This window comes from Giraffa tippelskirchi, chromosome 1, assembly GCF_054371585.1.
Source record: "Giraffa tippelskirchi isolate mGirTip1 chromosome 1, T2T-mGirTip1v1.2.pri, whole genome shotgun sequence".
Classification (NCBI taxonomy): Eukaryota; Metazoa; Chordata; class Mammalia; order Artiodactyla; family Giraffidae; genus Giraffa; species Giraffa tippelskirchi.
This window is the reverse complement of record NC_137275.1, coordinates 87,853,932-87,877,867: the sequence shown is the minus strand read 5'-3', so window position 1 is coordinate 87,877,867 and position 23,936 is coordinate 87,853,932. Positions and strand designations below refer to the sequence as shown.

The 23,936-nt window shown below is 39.7% G+C and overlaps 2 protein-coding genes across 33 annotated transcripts in view; both read left to right on the top strand.

Annotated features, from left to right (window-relative positions):
* Positions 1-4,026, top strand: part of UBE2D3 (ubiquitin conjugating enzyme E2 D3) — a 68,654-nt gene extending 64,628 nt beyond the window's left edge. For all 30 annotated transcript variants that reach the window (XM_081483749.1, XM_081483727.1, XM_081483952.1 and 27 more), the window contains one exon: positions 959-4,026. In XM_081483749.1, the coding sequence (XP_081339875.1) occupies positions 959-1,004 (46 nt within the window). In that variant the 3' untranslated portion in view covers positions 1,005-4,026. The remainder of the gene's footprint in view (positions 1-958) is intronic.
* Positions 4,027-22,070: 18,044 nt separating this feature from the next.
* The window catches only part of MANBA (mannosidase beta), a 129,197-nt gene continuing 127,331 nt past the window's right edge, over positions 22,071-23,936 (top strand). For all 3 annotated transcript variants that reach the window (XM_081483134.1, XM_081483123.1, XM_081483114.1), the window contains exon 1: positions 22,071-22,330. In XM_081483134.1, the coding sequence (XP_081339260.1) occupies positions 22,154-22,330 (177 nt within the window). In that variant the 5' untranslated portion in view covers positions 22,071-22,153. The remainder of the gene's footprint in view (positions 22,331-23,936) is intronic.

Sequence of the window (23,936 nt, the reverse complement as noted above, 5' to 3'; positions counted from 1 at the left end):
GAACTATGTTAAGTTCTCGGTTTGAAACGAAGTTAATATTTTTATAGAGGTCAAACTGTAAATATAAATCAGTTCTCCTGTGTCCTTTTAGATATTCCTTTCTTAAGGTTATCACTATAATTTTTGTTCTGGTAAGTAGCCTATGGCATGGTAGTAATACAGGGAGAAATTGATAGCATTTTATCAATATTAGTGATCTTCCTCAGCAGTAAATATCCTTGCTTGTGTATGAATTACCTGTTGATCATGTTAAACAAAGATGCCCCCCACTTGTACTCCTAGTTTCATCCATCGGGTCTCAAGTGGGGTTTGTTAATTGCCAGTCACCACACTTTCAAAATAACAGGTGATTTTGATTAACACATGTAACTCACAACCCACCTCCTCTTGAAAATTACTGCTTTTTTATCATCTTCCCCAGTGTCTTAATCTTCTGCCTGTGCTGAAGTCTCAGAGGCATTTTCTCTTTTGGTAATATCCAGGGTCAAGTAAATTATCATGAAGTCCAGGATTCAGATAAAAATGTTTATTAGTTCATGGCTCAGTCTGTCTTTCATGGGAGTTTCTATAGATCTACAGATAAGTGCACTATTCTGATAATAGGTCCATGGCAAATTGTAAAAGGTTAAAATTTGTTGGAATGGATACTAATTGTAAAATTTCTAATAGACCGTTAGCTCAGTAGTAGGAGAGAAAAAAGGTCTTTGATTTTTTGCTAGCCAATCTATATGTTTATTAAAGTATTACTTTCAGTGAATTAGGACATGATATTGAAGCATAAGGGTCTCATTTCCTACAGTGCTTTGAGTACCAGTGCTTTTTCTTCCTTGTTGGCTTTATCCTAATCGTAGCCATTAAAGATGACTCCATGATGAGTCTAGAAGTAAAGTACTCTTTCCTTACCTTTTAAGTATTAAGAATTATTTTAAATTTTTAAATAACATCTTTTTATTTACAGGTACAACAGAATATCTCGGGAATGGACTCAGAAGTATGCCATGTGATGCTACCTTAAAGTCAGAATAACCTGCATTATAGCTGGAATAAACTTTAAATTACTGTTCCTTTTTTGATTTTCTTATCCGGCTGCTCCCCTGTCAGACCTCATCTTTTTTAATTTTATTTTTTGTTTACCTCCCTCCATTCATTCACATGCTCATCTGAGAAGACTTAAGTTCTTCCAGCTTTGGACAATAACTGCTTTTAGAAACTGTAAAGTAGTTACAAGAGAACAGTTGCCCAAGATTCAGAATTTTTTAAAAAAAATGGAGCATGTGTATTATGTGGCCAATGTCTTCACTCTAACTTGGTTATGAGACTAAAACCATTCCTCACTGCTCTAACATGCTGAAGAATCATCTGAGAGGCAGGGAGATGGATGCTGAGTTGTCACATCAAAGGAAGCAGCATTATTCTAGCAGCATCCATTCTTGTTTAAGCCTTCCACTGTTAGAGATTTGAGGTTACATGATATACTTTATGCTCATAACTGATGTGGCTGGAGAATTGGTATTGAATTTATAGCATCAGCAGAACAGAAAATGTGATGTATTTTATGCATGTCAATAAAGGAATGACCTGTTCTTGTTCTACAGAGAATGGAAATTGGAAGTCAAACACCCTTTGTATTCCAAAATAGGGTCTCAAAACATTTTGTAATTTTCATTTAAATTGTTAGGAGGCTTGGAGCTATTAGTTAATCTATCTTCCAATACACTGTTTAATATAGCACTGAATAAATGATGCAAGTTGTCAATGGATGAGTGATCAACTAATAGCTCTGCTAGTAATTGATTTATTTTTCTTCAATAAAGTTGCATAAACCAATGAGTTAGCTGCCTGGATTAATCAGTATGGGAAACAATCTTTTGTAAATGCAAAGTTGTTTTTTGTATATGCTGTTGGGATTTGCCTCATTGTTTGACATCAAAGATGATGTAAAGTTCAAGAGAGTGAATATTTTGCCATGTTCAGTTAAAAGTGTGCAGTCTGTTACAGGTTGACACATTGATTGACCTGATTTATGCAGAATTAATAAGCTATTCAGATAGTGTAGCTTTAGTATGCTGCACATGATACTGGCAGCCTGGGAGTTCATAGATGGACTTGGGACCCAGCAGTTTTGAAACATGTATATGGAGTTTAAGAAATTTATTTTCCAGGTGCAACCCCCATCTAACTAAATTTTTTCTTCACCTTGTATGCTTGACAGCTGAAAAGACCATAACATGGGAGTAATAATGGGTCAAAATTTACAAAATAAAGTACTGTTTTGGTGTGGGAGTTGTTATGAGGCTATGTTGAAGTGACTTTAACTATGTGGGATATTGAGTTTTTTTAATGGATTGACTATCCATTAAAATGGATTTGTTCAGCCATTTACATTAATGAGCATTTAAATGCAACAGATACCATTTCAGGTGACTTAACATGAATGAATAAAAGTCAATGCTATTGGATTATTTTTTGTTTGACAAGTGCTATCTGTGCCACTTAATGTAACTTCTGTAGTAACAAGGGCATTATCATTCTTCACCCTTTCTAATTCCGACCCTATAGTTTTATTATTTTTTCATAGTTTCTTTGATTTGTCCATTGCTTTCTTATGGTCCTGTATTCAATTTCTAGCACATCTGTGACTTTTCTCCACTTACACATTTTTGCACTGCTTACACTTATGTGCAATCTTACTCCTTGTCTGCACACAGATGTGGAAAGCTAGATATAAAATAAATGTTAAAGCTTGATTTTTATAAACATTTTAATATGTAGTTTGGACATGATTTATTGAATTAAGGTTCTTTAAACTGAAAGTGAAATGCATGCCTTCCGAAAATGTTTTGGCTTTGTTAATTCTGTAATAAGCATTTCATTGAGAAATATCAATCCAGTTATACCATTTTCCAATGAGTGAATTTTTCATTCTATCTTTGCTTTAAAAATAACTCAAGGGTACATATCATACTGTTGAAACTGTTGGATTCAAAGTACAAATAAGTAAGATAACTCCACAAGGTAAGAAACTTTTTGGCTCTATTTTTAGGATAATAAGATTCCCTCAAAATAACAGCTTTTATAGTAGGCATATCATTTCTTGAAAACCAGCCACGAATAAAACATTTGTCAGAGCTGGATTCTACTTGGCTTTCAAATTGACCTTTTTAGCTACAGATAACCCTTAAGTTTTTATAGAGATGACTTCCTGAAGCTATTGTCATAATGATTGATAGATGTGTCCAGTTCTCTGTATCTTTGACTTGATGCTTTCTATATTTCCTATATCACTTCTAAGGGAACAAGCCATAAAGGCTTCTCCAGGTTTAACAGAACAGTAAAAGTACCTGGAAAACCAATATTTTTGAATGTATGAACACTGGACCTGAGATCATCTGCAATGAAACCTTCAGAAGAATCCAAGAGTTTTGTCCTTTCCCCCATATATACTAATAGTGCCATGTATAGCACTGAAATGATTATTAACATTAAAAATTGATTTTGGTTCTCCTGTTTCCTACATCTTTTAATGCCTAATTCAGTTTTAAATTATGTTAAGTTTATCTTAACCTGTGAGGATTATAGTCCAGTTGACGTAATGATAAATTATGTTTTAAGTGACTCATTCCTGGGCAAGTTTGCAATGTGATAATCAGATTTAAAAGAAAAACTACTTGGCTTTCTTGTGTGGGTGTACTCACAATTTTTTAAAAGTATGAACCACAGTTAACTGGTGGTCTCAGGGGTAGTGAAACACTCACTTTTTTTTTAATGGTTTAGTTGACATCAGATACTGACCATCCTGTGTTAGTGATTTTGGAAGTGACTTAGATTAGCCATGTTTTGTGTTGGCGTAACAAAACTGTTAAATGATTGTTGATTATAGTTTGAAGTGAATTTGTCTCTATTTTATGAGGAACCCAGTGCAAGTCACTAAATATTGTCTAATAGTGACATCTGCATAACACTTGTAATAGCTAAGGTTAACTGAGCTTAAAGAATTGTTACCATTAAAGTCTGTGTTTAAAGACACTCTGGTCTTACTTGGTAATTCCAGCTAACATGAAATCCACACTTAATGTCGTGTGTGAGTTCTGTTTTGAACTACAGTTGTAACAAAAACTATGGTCTATAAAGAATTTAGGATTCTCAAAGTGTGACCCCAAGACCAGCAATATCACTATCATTTGAGAAGTTCTTTAAAATGGAAATTATCAAATCCCACTCCAGGCCTACTGATTCAGAAACTGGAATGACACACAGTGGCCTGTTTGAAGAAGCCATTAAAGTGGTCTTGGAAGTCTGTTCTTAGCTCTCCCTTGTAATAGACTACAGCAGTAATAGTTTGACCCTATGATTATTTTCTCTAATTTCATGGCTGTAAGAATGTATATGCCCAAGTGTTAAATTTCTAACAATTCATACTATGAATTATGCCCTAGGTTGACTTACATGTTTATTAATGTTTATTAACATCCCACATTAACCCAGTGACATTCAAGTTTATAACTTTATTCTGGAAAATGTGATTTAACGAATAGCCAAGTAGTATTTAAAAAGAGTAACCAGGTGCTTGAGTTTTCTGCAAAGTGTTGACTAGATAGCTAGCTGAACATGCATTTGAGCCCTGGTCTTACTCTCTGGCTGAAGCAACTTTTGGGAGAAAGGGTTGAAAGGTAAGATGTCACGTTAAGGGTGTTTGGAGTCTTCACTGAATTGAACAGATACTAAACATACCATAAGGTAACTATTAAAACTTTTTGTACTCCCCTGGTGTAATGGAAAAATAAATGGTAAAGGTATTTGGACCAGGATTTTGAAAGGTGACAGCCTCTCCCACTCGCGAAGTGTTGTTATGTTAAAGATCAAAAAGTTTACAAAAGGCTAGGAAGCTAGCAGTTAGCTGTCCCCCCCTCCCCCACCTCCATGTTCCCAGTAGTTAACCACTATTTCACATCCTTTCCTACTACCCTGTTAACTACTCGTTCCTTTCTTTGCCTCATTTTGAAAAAGATTTTAATGATTCTGATACAGTGTTCCTCATAGTTGCTTTTTTACATGGAATATGTTTTAGTTAACATTTGGTTAATTCTCTCTTGCCAGGTTGTACACTTTCTGGATGAAATGTGTTTAAGAGCCCTCTTAATTTTTTTCTGTATTGTAGAAAATGGTTTTATGAAATAACTACTTTTCATTCTTCCATACTATTGTCTGAGCCTCTGTGTAAACTTGGTTCCCTGTTTACCCTGTCAAATTTGAATATTATCAAGTAAGGCCGAACAATGAAATACTTTGATATCCCTAGTTGCTTAAGAACAGTTAACCATTACCATATGGTTACCAGCCATCTCCTGAACACTTGTGTAGCTTCCTGTTCATCATCCACCTCACTTTCTAAAGAATGATTGACTTAATTTCTACACACACGTTTCTATCTCTTGGCCTCTGGACGTGTAAACATTTCAGTTCCATTGGCCCCAAACCTAGGCATCGTTTCTCAAACTTGCAAATTAAACAGTCAGTCCTACCTAAAGTTTTTTTCCAGAAACTACCTGTTTACCACATTTCACTGCTGTCACGATGGTCTGTGTGGTCTAAATCTATATTGTTTTTTCAGTTATTGCTAAAGCCTAAGTGGTCTCCCTTCTTTTCATTTCATAGCAATTTATCATCCATGCAACACCAGGCATACTCCTTTTAAACCATATTGGATCACATCATCACTTTGCTCCAAACGTAATGGTTTTTCATCTCATTCAGAATAAAGGCCAAATCCTAAAAGCAGTTTACAGGCTGGAAGTGACTTTTCCCACCACTTCATCCCTAATAACTTCCCCATCAGCTTCCTCAGCTCAGTCGTACAGGCCTCTGCTGAGGCTTGAACACAGTGGGCTTTTTCTTACCTCAAGATGTTTGCCATTGTTTTTCCCTTTTACCTGGGATTATCAAAGATAAAATATGGCTCTTTCTTCCCTACTAGGTTTCAAATGTCAACCTATCAAAGTGATTTTTCTCAACTATTCTACATAAAATACCAACAGCACTGCCACAGTAGAGTGCACCATGGCATGTTAAGTAATAACCGCCTTAACATGGGGGCTTCCCCAAGGTTCAGGAGGTGAAGAATCCACCTGCAATGCAGAAGATACGGGTTCGATCCCTGGGTTGAGAGGATCCCCTGGAGAAGGAAACTAACCCAACTAGTATTGCCTGAAAAATCTCATGGACAGAGGAGCCTGGCAGGCTATAATTGATGGATGCTGCTTTTGACTCTTAAGTATCTCAGTGAGTGGATGGACATTTCCGTTTCTATCAGTATAGATGACCAACTCTGATGTGAAAAAGCAACTAAACATGCTCGGGAAAAACACTTTTTAAAAAATACGTTATTAATCTCTCAAGCCCAAACCAAATTGAAACCAGGAACCCAAAAGAAGCAGGCTATAATCAGAAACTAGCTAGCATCTTGAGAACACTTAAATCAAATGAAGTATATTTTCATTTTCATGACCCTGGCAAAGCCCAGAATACATCCAGAGTGGTGTCAATTAGGATAAACCCATCCCAAATACAGATGGATGAGTTTGCATGTCTTGAATCTTCATTCTCGGTGGCAGGAGAAGGTTCTCTTTGAATATGTAATGATAGTTTGACTTTGTGAAAATATGCAGCTCTGAATCTTACCATGTGGATAGTCTGAAAACCCAAGCAGAACATTTTAAAAAGTTGTTCCAAATCAGCAACCCGGTGCTGGTGGAAGTAAACAAATACTCTGTAAGGACTCAATAATAGCTCACAGTTAACAATCAGAAAATAAAGTACAAAAGAACTTAGTACTGTACCATGAGTAGGAACTGATGTGCAAAAGTTTCAGACGTTAAAAACATCAGATCATACAAATTGAAAGTAAAACCTGACTTTCCAGATAACAGAAAAATCTTAAGAATATAAATTATTAGAGCTAATAATTCAGCAAAATTACAGGATACAAAATCAACACAAATTAGTTGTACTTTTTTTTTTCCTAGTTGAGCTGTGCAGCTTGCATGATCTCAGTCCACCAACCAGGGGTTGAACCTGAGCCTTGGCAGTGAAACTCTGAAATCCTAACCATTGAGCCACCAGGAAACCCAGTTGTATTTCTACTATAAGTAGCAATGAAGAATTACAAAATGAAATTAATAAAATAATTCCATTTATAACATCAAAAAGAATAAAATACTTAGGAATAAATTTAACCAAGGAAGCAAAACTTGTATACTGAAAACTACAAAATATTTGTAAAAAAATTAAAGTCCTAAATAAATGGAAAGACATCCAGTGTTCAGGTATACAGGTCAAGAAGCAACAATTAGAACCAGACATGCAACAACTTACTGATTCAAACTTGGGAAAGGAGTATGTAGGACAAGGCTGTATATTGTCACCTTGCTTATTTAAGTTATATGCAGAGCACATCATGTGAAATGCTGGGCTGGATGAAGCACAAGCTGGAATCAAGATTGCCAAGAGAAATACCAACAACCTTGATACGTATGCAGATGATAACACTCTAATGACAGAAAGTGAAGATGAACTAAAGAGCCTCTTGAGAGTGTAAGAAGAGAGTGAAAAAGCTGTTTAAAACTCAACATTGAATAAACGAAGATTATGGCATCTGGTCCCATCACTTCATGGCAAATGGAAGGGGGGAAATGGAAGCAGTGACAAATTTTATTTTCTTGGGATCCAAAACCACTGCAGATAGTTGACTGCAGCCATGAAATTAAAAGACACTTGGCCCTTGGAAGAAAAAGCTATGACCAACCTAGACAGCATATTAAAAAGCAGAGACATTACTTTGCTGACAAAGGTCAGGCTAGTCAAAGCTATGGTTTTTCCAGTACTCATGTATGGATGTGAGTTGGAGCATGAAGAAGAAGGCTGAGTGCAGAAGAATTGATACTTTTGAATTGTGGTGCTGGAGAAGACTCTTGAGGGTGTCTTGGGCATCAGGATCAAACCAGTCAATCCTATAGGAAATCAACCCTGAATATTCACTGGAAGGACTGATGCTGAAGCTGAAGCTCCAAAACTTTGGTCACCTGATGCAAAGAGCAGATGCATTGGAAAAGACACTGATGCTGGGAAAGATTAAAGGCAAAAGGAGAAGGCAGAGGATGAAATGGTTTGATAGCATCACCCACTCAATGGACATGAATTTGAGCAAACCCTGGGAGACAGTGAAAGGGAAGCCTGGCATGCTGCAGTCCACAGGGTCGCAGAGTCAGACATGATTTAGCAACTAAACAACAACAACAAGATTTGTGTTCATAGATTAGAAGATTTGTTATTGTTAAGATGGCAATGATCCCCAAAGCAATCTACAGTTTCAATACAGTCCCTATCAAAATCCCAGTGATTGTTTTTACAGAAATGGAAGATATAAAAAAAAATTCATACAGAATTACAAAGGAGTATGAAGAAACAAACGTGAAAAAAAAGAGGGCTCATACTTCCTAATTTCAAAATTTTATTACAAAGCTACAGAAATCAAAGCAGTATGATACTAGCATGAAGATAAACTTATAGGACAATGGAATATAATTGAGAATTCAGAAATAAACTCATATACATCTTGTGGTCAACAGGATGCCAAGACCACTCACGGTGAATAGTCTCTTCAACAAATGATGCTGAGACAACTGAATATTAATATGCAAAGAAGCGAATTTGGGCCCCTACCTTACATTATATACAAAAATTAACAAAATGGATCAAAGTCCTTAATGAAAGACCTAAAACTATATAAAACTCTTGGAACAAAAAAGGAATACATTTTTGTTAGTTTGTATTCAACAATAAATTCTTAAAAATGATACCAAAAGCACAAGCAATTTAAAAAAATAGATAAATTGGACTTGCTCAAAATTTTAAACTTCTGTGTATCAAAGTATACTATCAAAATAAAAAGACAACTTAAAGGACAGGAGAAAGTATTTGCAAATGACATATCTGGTAAGTGTATAGTATCCAGAATACATAAAGAATCCTTAAAACTCAACGAAAAGGTAAGTAGTCCAATTTAAAAATGGGCAAAAGATTTGAATAGAAGAGTTCTCCAAACAAAAGTGGCCAGCAAATGTGTAAAAGATGCTCAATATCATTGGTTATTAGAGAAATGCAAATCAAAACCATAATCAGGTACCACTTTACACTGGGATAGCTATAACTTTTTTAAAATGGAAAATTAGTGTTCTTGAGGATTTGGAGACTCTGGAGCCATTTGTACATTGCTGGTGGCAATGTCAGATGATGTAGCTTCTATGGAAAGCAGTTTGCTAATTTCTAAAAAAATTAAACACAGAATAACCATATGACCTAGCAATTCCACTCCAAGATATATACCCAAAAGAATTAAAAACAGATATTCAAATAAATATTTATACATGAATGTTCACAGCATTATTCACAATAGTCAAAGATGGAAACAATGGATGAATGAATAAACAAAATGTGATATACTCATACAATGACATTATTCAGCCATAAAAAGGTATGTTGTGCTGATACATGTTACAACATAGGTGAATCTTGAAAACATGACACTAAATGAAAGAAGCCAGACATAAAAGGAAATATATTGTATGATTATATTTGTATGAATATCTAGAATAGTTAAATTTAGAGACAAAAGTCAGATTTATGTGTGCCACAGATGGGGATGGGTGTCATGGAAAAGAATGAGGATTGACTGTTTAATGGGTATGAGGTCTCCCTTGTGAATGATAAAAATACCTTGGAACTTAGAGGTGATGATTGCACAACATTGTGAACACACTAAATGCCACTGAATCGTACATTTTTAAATAGTTAATCTTTTATGAATTTCCTGTCAAAAAAAATCAGCCACAAAAAGCAGAAGCCAACACTCATGTAATACTTTTTAGGTGCCAAGAACTGTTCTGAATTCTTAACTCCTAATTCTCATTACAAGCATATACTTATTACTTACACATGTTATTATCAACAAACTTATATACTTATTAACAAACATATTCTTACATGATCTCTGCTTTACAGATGAGGAAACTGAGGAACAAAGAGGATAAATAACTTACCCAAGATTAATGGCAGAAGTTAGGATTTAAATCCAGGTAAAGAAATTCCAGTCTTACCTTTTAACCATTATGCCAGAAATAAAGTTTCAAACATGAATAAAGAGCAAGAGACTATAAAAAATGACAAATCATATTTGAAAAATAACCAAAAGCAGTACTTCCAGAAATTTTTAAAAATAAAATAACTGAAATTTCATCTGTGACCTTGCAGCCTTGGCCAGGTGATAAACTTTTTGCAGTCCCCTTGACGTGGGAACCAAAGATCCTACATGGTTTGCTTTTTGTGGCCTGGAGGGTTACACACCTGAACAGCCTGGAGGGCTGTGTATAGCCCACCTACAGTCCAGGGGTCCATACAGAGCTGCCATTTCCTCTGCAAATAAAGTTGAATTACCTGCGTGTGTGCACGTGCACACACACACACACACACACACACACACACACACACAAATCAACACGTAGAATGACTGAAGAGCAAAAATGGAAGATTTTTCAACAACAATGGAAACAGAAGCTAGTGTAATATTAACTTCAATATACTGAGAAGAAATATTTATCACCCTGGAATTCTATACCAAGGAAAATATCCTTCAAGAATAAGGGTGAGTAACATGGATAAGTCTGAAAAATATAGTGTTGAACAAAAGAAATTTAAAAAAAAGAAAAACATAGTGTGTGATTCTATCTGCATGACATCCAAGATGACACAAAATTAAATGATGGCTCTAGAAATCAGAACAGCCATCATCTGGAATGGGAGGAATTTGGAGAGAAGCACAATGAAATGTTATGTATCTTAATTAGGGTGTGATTACACAAGTATGTATCTTTGCCAAAACTCACTGAACTGTGCACTGGGATGGTTAATTTTATGTGGCAACTTGACTGGGCCACAGGATGCCCAGGTAACTTGTTAAACATTATATCTGGGTGATTTGATGAGGGTCTTTGCAAAAGCAATCAGCATTCGAATCTGTAGACTCAGTAAATCAGACTGTCCCTCCCTGAACTGAACTGACATCATCCAATTCATTGAGGACCTAAGCAAAACAAAAAGATAGAAAAAGAAATAATTTGCTCTTTGACTAACTGAACATGGGTGTTCTTCCAGAGCTGTTTGATATACAAACATCCTTTATGAAAAGATTGTCTGACAAAAAAAATCCAGTGCCTCTACTCATAAGATGCTCAGATATATCAGAGAATTATCATCCCATATTCCAAAACAAATTTGGTATGTGAATTTTTTCACTGCAAAATTTATGAAATCGAATATAGATCAAAGCTGAGATGGGTGAGGAACTTCGCTGACGGTCCAGTGGCTAAGATGCCATACTCCCAATGCAGGGGCTCAGATTCAGTCCCTGGATGGGGAACCAGATCTTGTGTGCTGCACGCTATTCAGACCTGGCACAGCCAAATAAATAAATAAAATAAATATTTTTTACAAAGTGAGATATGCTGTAAGTATAAAATTTACGATAGATTTTGAAGTCTGAGTGTGAAAAAAAGAATGTAAAATACTCAATAACTACAATATATTGAATACATGTTAAAATAATATTTTAAATATATTAGTTTAAATAACGTTATTAAAATTTCACCTGTTTCCTTTTTACTTTTTAAAAATATTTATTTACATTTATTTCTGACTGCACTGGGGCTTTGTTGCTGTGCGTGGGCTTTAGCCGCGGCAAGCAGGGGCTACTCTCCAGTTGCAGTGCGTGGGCTTCTCCTTGCAGTAGCTTCTTCTGTTGTAGAGCACAGGCTTTAGGCACATGAGCTTTGGTAGCTGTGGCTCTTGCGCTCTAGAGTCCAGGCTCAGTAGTTGTGGCACACGAGCTCAGTTGCCTCGTAGCACGTAGGATCTTCTCGGACCAGGGATCAAACCAGTGTCCCCTGCATTGCAAGGCAGATTCTTAACCACTGGACCTCCAGGGAAGCTCTCTTTTTACTTTTTAAAATGTGACTACTAGATATTTTTAAATTACTTTGGATCATTACATAATATTTATGTCAGACTGCTCTGGATGTCCAGTTTTTATTGGACAGCCCTAAAATGATTGAGTAGCCTAATAAATATAAATTGAGAGAGGATACTGTCTTTGCCTGAGTACCCTGGCAATCAGTGACTGAGGCATACCTTAATTACTCATCTTTTAAAATGTATTTATTTATTTTTGTGAGGTACAGTCCCAGAATAGTGAGAGTGTAGGCAAAAGGAATTAAGACAGAGGAAGAAGGAAAAACCCCTTTGTGTAATTGCTGGGGAAGCCTGATCCCATGTTCTGCGGCATGGTGCCTCCCTGGAGATTACAAATGATGACAGAAGCCAGAATCTCCAAGGGACTGACTGGTTTAGGCCTTGGGTACTAGGGCGACTGAGGATCTTGTCATGGTGGGTTGTCTTGTCTCTGCTGGGTTATGGTACCTGTAGTTTCCCACTGATAGTTAACAATGGGCATGGAAGTAGTAAGAGATGTTCCAGTGCCTCTCCTAGGTCCTGTTCTCACTGGGTTGTAGCAGCTCTAGCTTCACCTGATCATCAGTTCATTACCCCAGTCAGTACATTAGCTCATTCTTTACCTGCTTGTCCACTAGAACAAGAAACCCCAAGTGACTCCACAGTATTAGTCACAACTTCCAAATGGGTGGAACCCTGTACCCTTCCCCAACCCTGCATCCAAGACTTCTGACCTAACAGAGTCAACAGTTTCAGAAACAGGAAAAATAAAATTCCATTAGTGAGTCACTGACAGTGATGATGAGAGAGCCTACCTCTGCATTTACATCCTGGTTTTTAACCTGTGGATTCTAGTTATGGGGAGACATAGCACCATATATTGACCATTTTGTCGCTGTTCAGTCACTAAGTTGTGTCCGACTCTTTTGCGACCCCATGGACTGTAGCCCACCAGGCTCCTCTGTCCATGGGATTCTCCAGGCAAGAATGCTGGACTGGGTTGCCATTTCCTTCTCCAGGGGATCTTTCCAATGCAGGGGTTGAATCCATGTCTCCTGCATTGGCAGGCAGGTTCTTTACCACTGAGCCAGCAGGGAAGCATATTGACCACAGTTCAGTGCATATACCACATCCTGAAGGAAAGTGCTACAACCTCATGAGGTGCTGTCTGTCCTCAGGCTGAAACTGGCACAGGTCATTCCACTGTTTTTTTGTTTGTTTGAGAGGAAGTTGTCTGTTCTTGTGATAGGGTACTTGGTAAAATAAGTGATTCTCAAGGTCATGAGTTCACCTGCCCATCTTCACATCTCCTTTTACTCAGGTGGGTCTGTTTTCTACGGCATTGTGGTGGGAATATCACTTTAAGAAGTAAAAAATTCTGTAAACTCTCAGATGGTATTAGTGGAAATACTGCAGTCAGTTAAGGCAGAACATATATAGAATCCATGTTAATTCCGGTACATCAATTTGATGCCCCGTGATCACTCACTTAGAGCCAGACATCCTGGAATGTGAAGTCAAGTGGGCCTTAGAAAGCATCACTATAAACAAAGCTAGTGGAGGTGATGGAATTCCAGTTGAGCTATTTCAAATCCAGAAAGATGATGCTGTGAAAGTGCTGCACTCGATATGCCAGCAAATTTGGAAAACTCAGCAGTGGCCACAGGACTGGAAAAGGTCAGTTATCGTTCCAATCCCAAAAAAGGCAATGCCAAAGAATGCTCAAACTACCGCACAATTGCACTCATCTCACATGCTAGTAAAGTAATGGCTCAAAATTCTCCAAGCCAGGCTTCAGCAATACGTGAACCGTGAACTTCCAGATGTTCAAGCTGGTTTTAGAAAAGGCAGAGGAACCAGAGATCAAATTGCCAATATCCGCTGGATCATCGAAAAAGCAAGAGAGTTCCAGAAAAACATCTATTTCTGCTTTATTGACTATGCCAAAGCCTTTGACTGTGTGGATCACAATAAACTGTGGAAAATTCTGAAAGAGATGGGAATACCAGACCATCTGACCTGTCTCTTGAGAAATCTGTATGCAGGTCAGGAAGCCACAGTTAGAACTGGACATGGAACAACAGACTGGTTCCAAATAGGAAAAGGAGTACGTCAAGGCTGTATATTGTCACCCTGCTTATTTAACTTATATGAAGAGTACATCATGAGAAACGCTGGGCTGGAAGAAGCACAAGCTGGAATCAAGATTTCTGGGAGAAATATCAATAACCTCAGATATGCAGATGACACCACCCTTATGGCAGAAAGTGAAGAAGAACTAAAGAGCCTCTTGATGAAAGTGAAAGAGGAGAGTGAAAAAGTTGGCTTAAAGCTCAACGTTCAGAAAACTAAGATCATGGCATCTGGTCCAATCACTCCATGGGAAATAGATGGGGAAACAGTGGAAACAGTGTCAGACTTTATTTTTGGGGCTCCAAAATCACTGCTGATGGTGATTGAAGCCATGAAATTAAAAGACGCTTACTCCTTGGAAGGAAGGTTATGGCCAACCTAGATAGCATATTTAAAAGCAGAGACATTACTTTGCCAACAAAAGTCTGTCTAGTCAAGGCTATGGTTTTTCCAGTGGTCATGTATGGATGTGAGAGTTGGATGGTGAAGAAAGCTGAGCGCCGCAGAATTGATGCTTTTGAACTGTGGTGTTGGAGAAGATTCTTGAGAGTCCCTTGGACTGCAAGGAGATCCAATCAATCCAACCTAAAGGAAATCAATCCTGGGTGTTCATTGGAAGGACTGATGTTGAAGCTGAAACTCCAATACTTTGGCCACCTCATGCGAAGGGTTGACTCATTGGAAAAGACCCTAATGCTGGGTAGGATTGGGGGCAGGAGGAGAAGGGGACGACAGAGGATGAGATGGTTGGATGGCATCACTGACTCGATGGACATGGGTTTGGGTGGACTCCTGGTGTTGGTGATGGACAGAGAGGCCTGGCATGCTGCAATTCATGGGGTCACAAGGAGTCGGACACGACTGAGCGGCTGAACTGAAACTGAACTGAACTAACTGAACTCTATCAAGGAGGTCCAATGTAATTAATGTGCCAACAGGTGGCTTCCTGGTCCTCCTAAGGAATGGTACCCTTATCTAGGGCTCAGAATTAGTCTCTGCTGCTGCGTGGTTGGGCAATCACCAAGATATCCTTGGTGAGAGAAAGCCCGTATTGTTGCGTTCATGCATAGCCTTCATCTCTGTTACCATGGCCAGTCTCTTCATAAGCCCAATGTCAGGTACTGAAAACAGTGAATAGAGAGGCCAGCTAAAATTCATAGGACTGTCTTTCTGTGTACCTAGCTGTCAAGAGCCCCCTCTGCACATGTTCTCTTGTGAATGTCAGTGTCCATGCACATATTATCTACCCAGAGCTCCACATCCTCTGTATTCTAGTTTTATTTTTTTAAGGCTGTGATGAACCAAACAAGACTTTTGGCTATGCCCAAATGTCAGTATATAACTATGCCTCAAGCCACCTCTCCTTTCACACGAAGTGAAAAAAAAACATAGAGTTCACAAGTCTGTGCACTGGGCAGATTTCCCTTGACCAATGTCATTCAAGGCCACTCTTAAGTAGGACTGTAAGTGGCAGCAGTTCTTTTATGGCCAGCTCTAACACATATTGCATCAGCCCAGGTAGGTATCAGGCCTCTCAGTCAGGCATAAGGAACCACCCATGAGGTCATTATTGTCATCATCAGTGCAAGTCATGTAATTTCTGTTTTGAGTCTGGATGTGTCACTTTCTACACACAGTGGAACACTGTAGCCCTGCCCAGCTTTATGGCTTGGTTGATTTACTGACTATGCCAAAGGCTTTGACTGTGTGGATCACAATAAAATGTGGAAAATTCTAAAAGAGATGGGAATACCAGACCACCTGACCTGCCTCTTGAGAAACATGTATGCAGGTCAGGAAGCCACAGTTAGAACTGGACATGGAACACAGACTGGTTCCAAATAGGAAAAGGAGTACGTCAAGGCTGTATATTGTCACCCTGCTTATTTGACTATATGCAGAGTACATCATGAGAAACGCTGGGCTGGAAGAAACACAAGCTGGAATCAAGATTGCTGGGAAAGACATCAATAACTTCAGATATGCAGATGACACCACCCTTATGGCAGAAAGTGAAGAACTAAAGAGCCTCCTGATGAAAGTGAAAGAAGAGAGTGAAAAAGTTGGCTTAAAGCTCAACATTCAGAAAACGAAGATCATGGCATCTGGTCCCATCACTTCATGGCAAATAGATGGGGAAAGAGTGGAAACAGTGGCTGACTTTATTTTTTTGGGCTCCAAAATCACTGCAGATGGTGATTGCAGCCATGAAATTAAAAGACACTTACTCCTTGGAAGGAAAGTTATGACCAACCTAGACTGCATATTAAAAAGCAGAGACATTACTTTGTCAACAAAGGTCAAGGCTATGGTTTTTCCAGTGGTCATGCATGGATGTGAGAGTTGGACTATAAAGAAAGCTGAGCGCAGAAGAATTGATGCTTTTGAACTGTGGTGTTGGAGAAGACTCTTGAGAGTCCCTTGGACTGCAAGGAGATCCAACCAGTCCATCCTAAAGGAGATCAGTCCTGGGAGTTCATTGGTAGGACTGATGTTGAAACTGAAACTCCAATACTTTGGCCACCTGATGCGAAGAGTTGACTCACTGGAAAAGACCCTGATGCTGGGAAAGATTGAGGGCAGGAGAAGAAGGGGATGACAGAGGATGAGATGGTTGGATGGCATCACCGACTCAATGGACATGAGTTTGGGTGGACTCAGGGAGTTGGTGATGGACAGGGAGGCCTGGCGTGCTGCATTTCATGGGGTCCCAAAGAGTCGGACATGACTGAGCAACTGAACTGAACTGATCTGAAAATCCTCAGTTCAGACTGCAGAGTCACTTGGTATACTATGGTCAGATGTTTTGTCTCTATTAAGATCAAGCAGTACAGTTGGACCTATCTTTTCCAACCAGATCAGTTCTTTATGGTGAAGTACACAGCCTTGCTCCAGAATATAAGTGTCTACACTGTGACTCTTCTACTAGCGCTTGCCCCAAACTCAATATATCCTCCACAGATATCTCTACCACTATCAGACCTGATGGACCACAAGATAAAAGTATGATTTTTCAGGCTTGCCCACGGGCAATTACAAAGATTTTACTTGATAGGTTTCATGAGGGAAAGGTGTCCTCCCCAACTAGACTTGGTATATGGTCACAAGCAGGACCTATTACTGCCCCTCTGACTGTTTATGCTTCTCACATATTTACAGTCCTAGTTTCAGTGACTTTCTTCCTAGTTCTCTTTATCTGAGGCCTTAGCCAGAGGTCTTGTTCAGGTGCCTGTGCTAATATCTCCTTATTGGGGAGGAGAAGTGGGAAACCTTGAATGTATTTATTCCTAGTCAAACTCAGTACCCAGCAATTTTCCACTCCTAGCCCTTCCCCCTCACTCTCCTCCCCTATTCAGGGCCCATAAGACATCCAGTGCCTTTTGTTCAGGGCTCCCTCTATGTGAGACAACCGCCACATCTGTGCTGATCCACCTGACCCTCGACTGGTATGCCATTTTATGGGGGAATGAGGCAGGAGGGAGTTGGCATCTTCTCCAGTTTTAGCCTCTTGCATATACTATCACTCTAAGTGATTAACAGCTTCACTGTTACTTTCAGTTAGGCTCCTTGCTTTAACCGGCTGTTCTGACACCTAACAGCTCAGCCCTCTCTTCTAGTTCAGCTGAGATCCTCATAGGGTAGCGGTAATCCTCCAACTTTGATCTTCTTCAATACTGTGTGGGTTATTCTGGGTCTTTCACCTCTCTTATAAACTTTAGAATCAGTCTGTCAGAATCCACAAGATAACTGGCTGGGATTTCGATTGGGATCACATTGACTATAGATCACGTTGGGAAGAAATGACATCTTGACAATATTGAGTCTTCCTATTCATGAACATGGAATATCTCTCCATTTATTTAGTTCCTCTTTGATTACTTTCACCAGAGTTTTGTAGTTTTCCTCATATAGATTTTACACATTTTTGTTATATTTACACTTAAATGTTTTTTAATATTTTAGGAATTTGTTTTTTTCATAACATTTATTTTAGTTGTGGCAAAGAAACTCTTCAGTGAGTCATGCAAACTCTCAGTTGCAACATGTAGGATCTAGTTCCCTGACCAGGGATTGAACCAAGACCTCGTGCTTTGGAGCAAGGAGTCTTAGCCACTGGACCCCCAGGGAGGTCCCATACTTAAGTATTTTATTTTGAGGGGTGCTAATGTAAATAGTGTTACATTTTTAATTTCAAATTCCAATTGTTCCTTGTTGGTACATAGGAAAATGATGGACTTTTGCATATGATATCCTGTAACCTTGATATTGTATCCAATATCCTTGTATATTGTATCCTGTAACCTTTCCATACATTGCTTATTTATTATTTCCAGTTTTCTTTGTTATTGTTCTTGATTTTCTACATAGGCAATCATGTCATCCACCAAGACAGTTTTATATCTTCCTAAACTGTATACTATTTATTTCCTTTTCTTTTCTGACTACCTTAGTTATGACTTCCAATATGAAGTTGAAAAGGAGTGACAAGAAGAGTCATTCTTGCCTTATTCCTAATCTAAGCAGAAAAACTTCTGGTTCCTCATGATTTATTATCATGTTAGTTCTTTGTGAATGTTATTTATCAAGGTGAATAAGTTCCCTTTATTCCTAATGCGTGTAGAGTTTTTCTCATGAATGGTATTGGATTTTGTCAAGTTATTTTTTTGTATCTATTGGTATGATTTTGTGATTTTTATTTTTTAACCTATTGCTGTAATGAATTACATTAATTGATTGAATATTGAGCCAGCTATGCATACCCAGAGTAAATCCTGCTTGTTTATGGTATATATATATATAGCGTATATATATATATATACGCTTTAAAAATACACTGTTAGGTTCAGTTTACTAATGTTTTGTTAGGGATTTTTTCATTTATGTTCATGAGAGATATTGGTCTGTAGTTCTCTTTTACTGTAAGGTCTTTGTCTGGTGTTGGTATTAGACCAATGCTGGCCTAATATTTTAAATTCTTGTCCAGATAACTGAACATCCCTGCTATACATGAGTCTAGTTCAAGGGCTTGCTCCGTTTTTGCCTTGTAATTTTTTGTTGAAAGCCATACATGATGTATGGGGTGAAAGGAACAGTGGCAAAGAGGCCTTCTGTGATTTAGTGGGAAGGCATGAGGAGAGAGGAAGCTTATAGTCATAGAGGAAGCTTTTCACAGTCCTGTGATTAGGCCTTAGTCTTTTAGTGAACTTGAGCCCTGGGCTGTGAATTCCCTAAGTGTTTCTCGTGTTTTTTACAGCCCCTTAGCTAGGGCAAGAAGGCTAGGAGGTATTTCCCTTCTTTTGTGTTAGGCTCTGATAAAACTCCATCAGGTAAGGCTCTGATAAAGTAATTTCTCTTGAGGTAGCCCTTCAGAATGCTATCACGTGTTTCAGAATAGTTCCCTTCCCCTGTCCCTCTGCTGGAAGTTTGAGGGAAATACCTGAGAATCTTCAATGTGACAATTGATAGATCTGGAAACAAAACACAAAATCCTGGGAGACCCACAAAGGTTGAGTTCCTGTGGAGTTTTTAAACTCTCAGATTTGTCCACACTGAGCCTCCAGCAACTCAGCAATTAGAATTTAGATTTTCCTTTCCTAGTACTGGTTTTCATAGAGCTTTCTACTCATGGGTTTCTGCTTTGGTAAGTTGTGATTCTCTGTATACACCTGTCTTTTTCTCCAGTTTCGGGGGCAGCAGTTTGCCCTTTCACCTGAATTCTCTGACAGATCTAACAAAAGCTGGTGATTTTCAGTTTGTTCAGCTTTTTACTTGTTTTTAAGGATACAGTGATGACTTTCAAGCTCCTGACATGATAAAACAGTAACTGAAAGTCTTTTATGTCTTTGACCCATGGATATATATGTATGTGTGTATATATATATATATATTTTGGAGCAATTTTACATTAACAGCAAAACTGAATAGAAAATACAGACATCCCATACACGCCCTGCCCCACACATGCACAGCCTGCCCCATTATCAACATTCCCCACTAGAATGGTACATTTGTTATCATCGATGAACCGAGCTTGACACATCATTATCACCCAAAGTCTAAAGCTTACATTACAGTTTTACAGTTCACTCATGGTGGTATACATTACATGAATTTGGATCAATGTGTTTTCAAAGTGAAGTAATCCTAATGATGTCATATTTGTGTCTTGGACTGAAAGGAGGAATGATAAGTCTCTATTCTTGTTTGTTTAAATAGATGCCCTAAAATATTTGTTAATAGAATAACAGAATATATCCAAACATATTTTCAGGGATGAATTTTCCTTTGACTTGGCTTAATGGGATCTCTGGGATTTACAAACAAAAACAAACACCCCTTTGCCACCCTTGCTGCTGTAAGTCTTGTTATCAGTTCTGAATAGACTAGGGCTGGCCATTTAATGCCATGAATCAGGGAATATAATTTGAGTTTAGAGCTCCGTTCCTATTAGAAATGAAAATGCTTCTGGAGTGAAGAAGCCTTTGAACCAGCCAGAGCCTTTCCCCCTTAACATCAATGGGCCCCACTGCAAGGAGATGAGAGCCAGGAAAGGCAAGTTTGGGTCCTTTCTGACCGTCTGACAGGCTGTCACCTGACTTCTTTGGACCTTGTTCCCTCAGCTGTAAAGCCAGAGGCTTGGGCTGGACAATCCAAATATTCCTGAAAGCCAAGATGCTAGGCTTCTGAAAACGCTGACTGTGAAAAAATTAAATACCATCCTGTGTCTATGGAATCGGGCAACTCCAAGGCCATCATAAGGCAAAACAAAGGTTGGATTTGACGAGGGGAGAACTTCTCTTCAGACTTCTGCTTAAATATAGAAATAAGGCAGATAACATCAACACAGTCATATGTCAGTCTATTTTATGCAATGTGAAATTCCTTCTTAACTTCCCAGATCACAGTTACATCCAATTGCAAAATTGGGACTCAGGTAAACTGCGCCGCCATGAGACCTGACATAAACCTGTGGTATTTTTGGGGTACCTTGGCATTGCTAGGACTGCCAAATATGTTAACTCATTGTATGCTGGTCACAACGCGGAAAAAAAGAGTACTGTCTCCATTTTCGAGTCCATGGAACAGGGGTATTAGAAATTTCGTGACTTGCCTAAGGCCCACAGCTAGTGAGCGACAGAGGATTTTAAATTTGCCTGTGCATCTTAGTTCAGGTCTCCCGAACGTCAGGAACCTCCTCTGCGTGACTTTACAAAAACAGAAGGTTGTAGTCCACGAACATCAGGCCAACGTGCTTTGTTTTCTCTGGGCTGGGCCCTATGTTGCATGCTGTCTACAAATTTTCTCAGCTCTCACAGCAACCCTACGAACAGGTACTTTAGTATTTATACTTGTTTACTGCGCAGACTATTCTTGAGACCAACCTGTAGAGCAGCAAAAGGTGCGCGTTACCCGCACCGGGGAGACCCTGCAGCACCGACGAGGGTCTGGGGAAACTGCGGGAAACTGAAGTCATGGGGTGTCTTGGTTTTCTGTTCTTTGGAGCGTCTCTGGCTGTATTCTCCTCACACTACTGTCTGTCCCTGAGCTCCCCGAGGCTGTGCGCCACTTTGCGCCCAGAGATTTGTGTGTCCCAATTACCATGCATGGCTCTCGCCTTCCGTTCAGACGCCGAAGCAGTTTGAATAAGCGCAGAGGAGGACGCAGACCGCCGCGGTCCGAGCCCAGAGCGGTGCACAGGTGCAGCGGCTCCCGCACTCGCGACCGCAGGCTTCGGCCAAACCGCGCGATCTCCGCGCTGCCAGCCAGCCCGCGGAGCTGGGGATCACCCGAGGTGCCTACGCTCAGCTGACCTGGTGGCGTGGCAGCGAATCGGGGGCGTGGACGGGAGCCGGGGGCGGGCCCCGGGGCGGGGACAGCTAGAGCTCGAGCCGAGGTTGGCTTCCGCTGCCCACCGCATCCCTCTGGTCTTGCCCCGTGCGTGTGTCGGGTACCGGCCAACACCATGCTCCTCCGCCTGCTCCTGCTGCTTGCGCCGTGCGGTGCGGGCTTCGCTACCGAGGTGGTCAGCATCAGCTTGCGGGGAAACTGGAAGATCCACAGCGGGAACGGTTCGCTGCAGCTGCCCGCGGCGGTTCCCGGTTGCGTGCACAGCGCCTTGTTCAACCAGAGGCTCATCAAGGTACTGTGTGCGGCCGCCCCGCCAGGAACCTCCGCCCAGGTCCCCCCGCGCGGTGAGAGGGGCCCAGGAACGGCCTGGCCGTCCCCGAGCCCGACGGTGTTCTCCTGGGTTTGGCACTAACTTCCGCTTTGCTTCTTGTGGCCTGCAGGGGGTTGGGCATAGCGGGGAGGGTGGCGAGGCAATGTATCTACTTTCGGCGAAGAGCACCGCTGGGGCCAGGGCTAGATGGAGAACGAGCCACCCCCACACTGGGGCCGCAGAAACTCAGGAAAGCGGAGCTTCAGGCAGTTATACTGGCAATGTTATTGCCGTGGTTCTCCGCTGAAGCGTGGATTAGAAAGGAAATGTCACTGACAGACCCTAAGGCGGGGGATGAGTGTTTCAGCTACCCGAACACTGCAGGGGACGATAGTGTTTTGCCAAGTAAATGTTAACTTTATTCAGTGATGCCTTAGTTTTTCATTTTCGCTTTTAGGGTCAGATTTGGAATTGATACAGCAGCACATAGGCTGAGGAGAATGAGACCCGCAAGTGTAAGGTTAGGATTGTCAGTGCTAGTGTAAAAGCTAACTAATTGTTAAGGCTGGTTGGTGGGATATGAAGAAAGATGCTGTTTCCTTGCTGTGCATGTGATGTGGTGTGTGTGTCCCAATAGATGCTTCAGTTTATAGACTTTTTACGGAGGACGTTTTCCTGTTTGGCTGCCTGTGCGTAGAGGTTTGCAAACAGACGACCACTTCCCACTGTTTTTCCTTCCATCTGCTGCACATCTTTAATGGCTTTGCTTGGGACAAGATGTACTTGATAAGTGGTTGGCACACATTGTCGTGATCCTCTTAAAAACTCCAGGGTAAGTGTCATACAGTATAGGAGGCTATGAAGTCAGGCCAGGCTAGTTTAGAATTCCATTTCTGCCACTCTAAAGAATAAGTCTTCTTATCTGCATTTTATGGATGATATGAATTATGGAGCCCAGAGAAGTTAGAGAATTTACCCAAGATCACACAGCAACTTAGAGTGACAGAAATGGAATTCTAAATCAGCCTGGCCTGACTTCATAGCCTTCTGTATTGTATGACACTTTCCCTGGTGGTTTGAAAAATCACATGTTTTTAAAGCACTGGAGTTGACTGTCAGGAATATAATTCAAAGTTTACTTAAATGACAGGACAATTGACTGGTTATGCAGATTTCTGATCTGGCATCATTGGCTCTTTTTCAAGAATGTGTATCAGAAAAGAAACAAATGTAAATGACACTGACCATGGTCCTGTTTATTTTTTTTTTTAAGTAAGTCATTCTCAAACTGAAGTATTTAAACTATTTTTAGTTAACAAACTGCTTATGACATGGACCTTGGTACCCTAAGGCTTCACTAACCCATACTTTGAGGATGCTTGTGTTTATATTGCAGTATCTCTCCTGACTCATTTTCCTGATTAAATTAAGGCAATGGGAAATCACTGGTGCCTGTAGTAAATCAGAATACTGTTCCATGTCACAGGGCTGCATACCAAGAAACGTTTTGTTACTCGTTAAAGTGAATGATGTGCTCATAGACTGAAATAACTGACTTTTCCTCATGGGAACAATTTACAATGTCTGT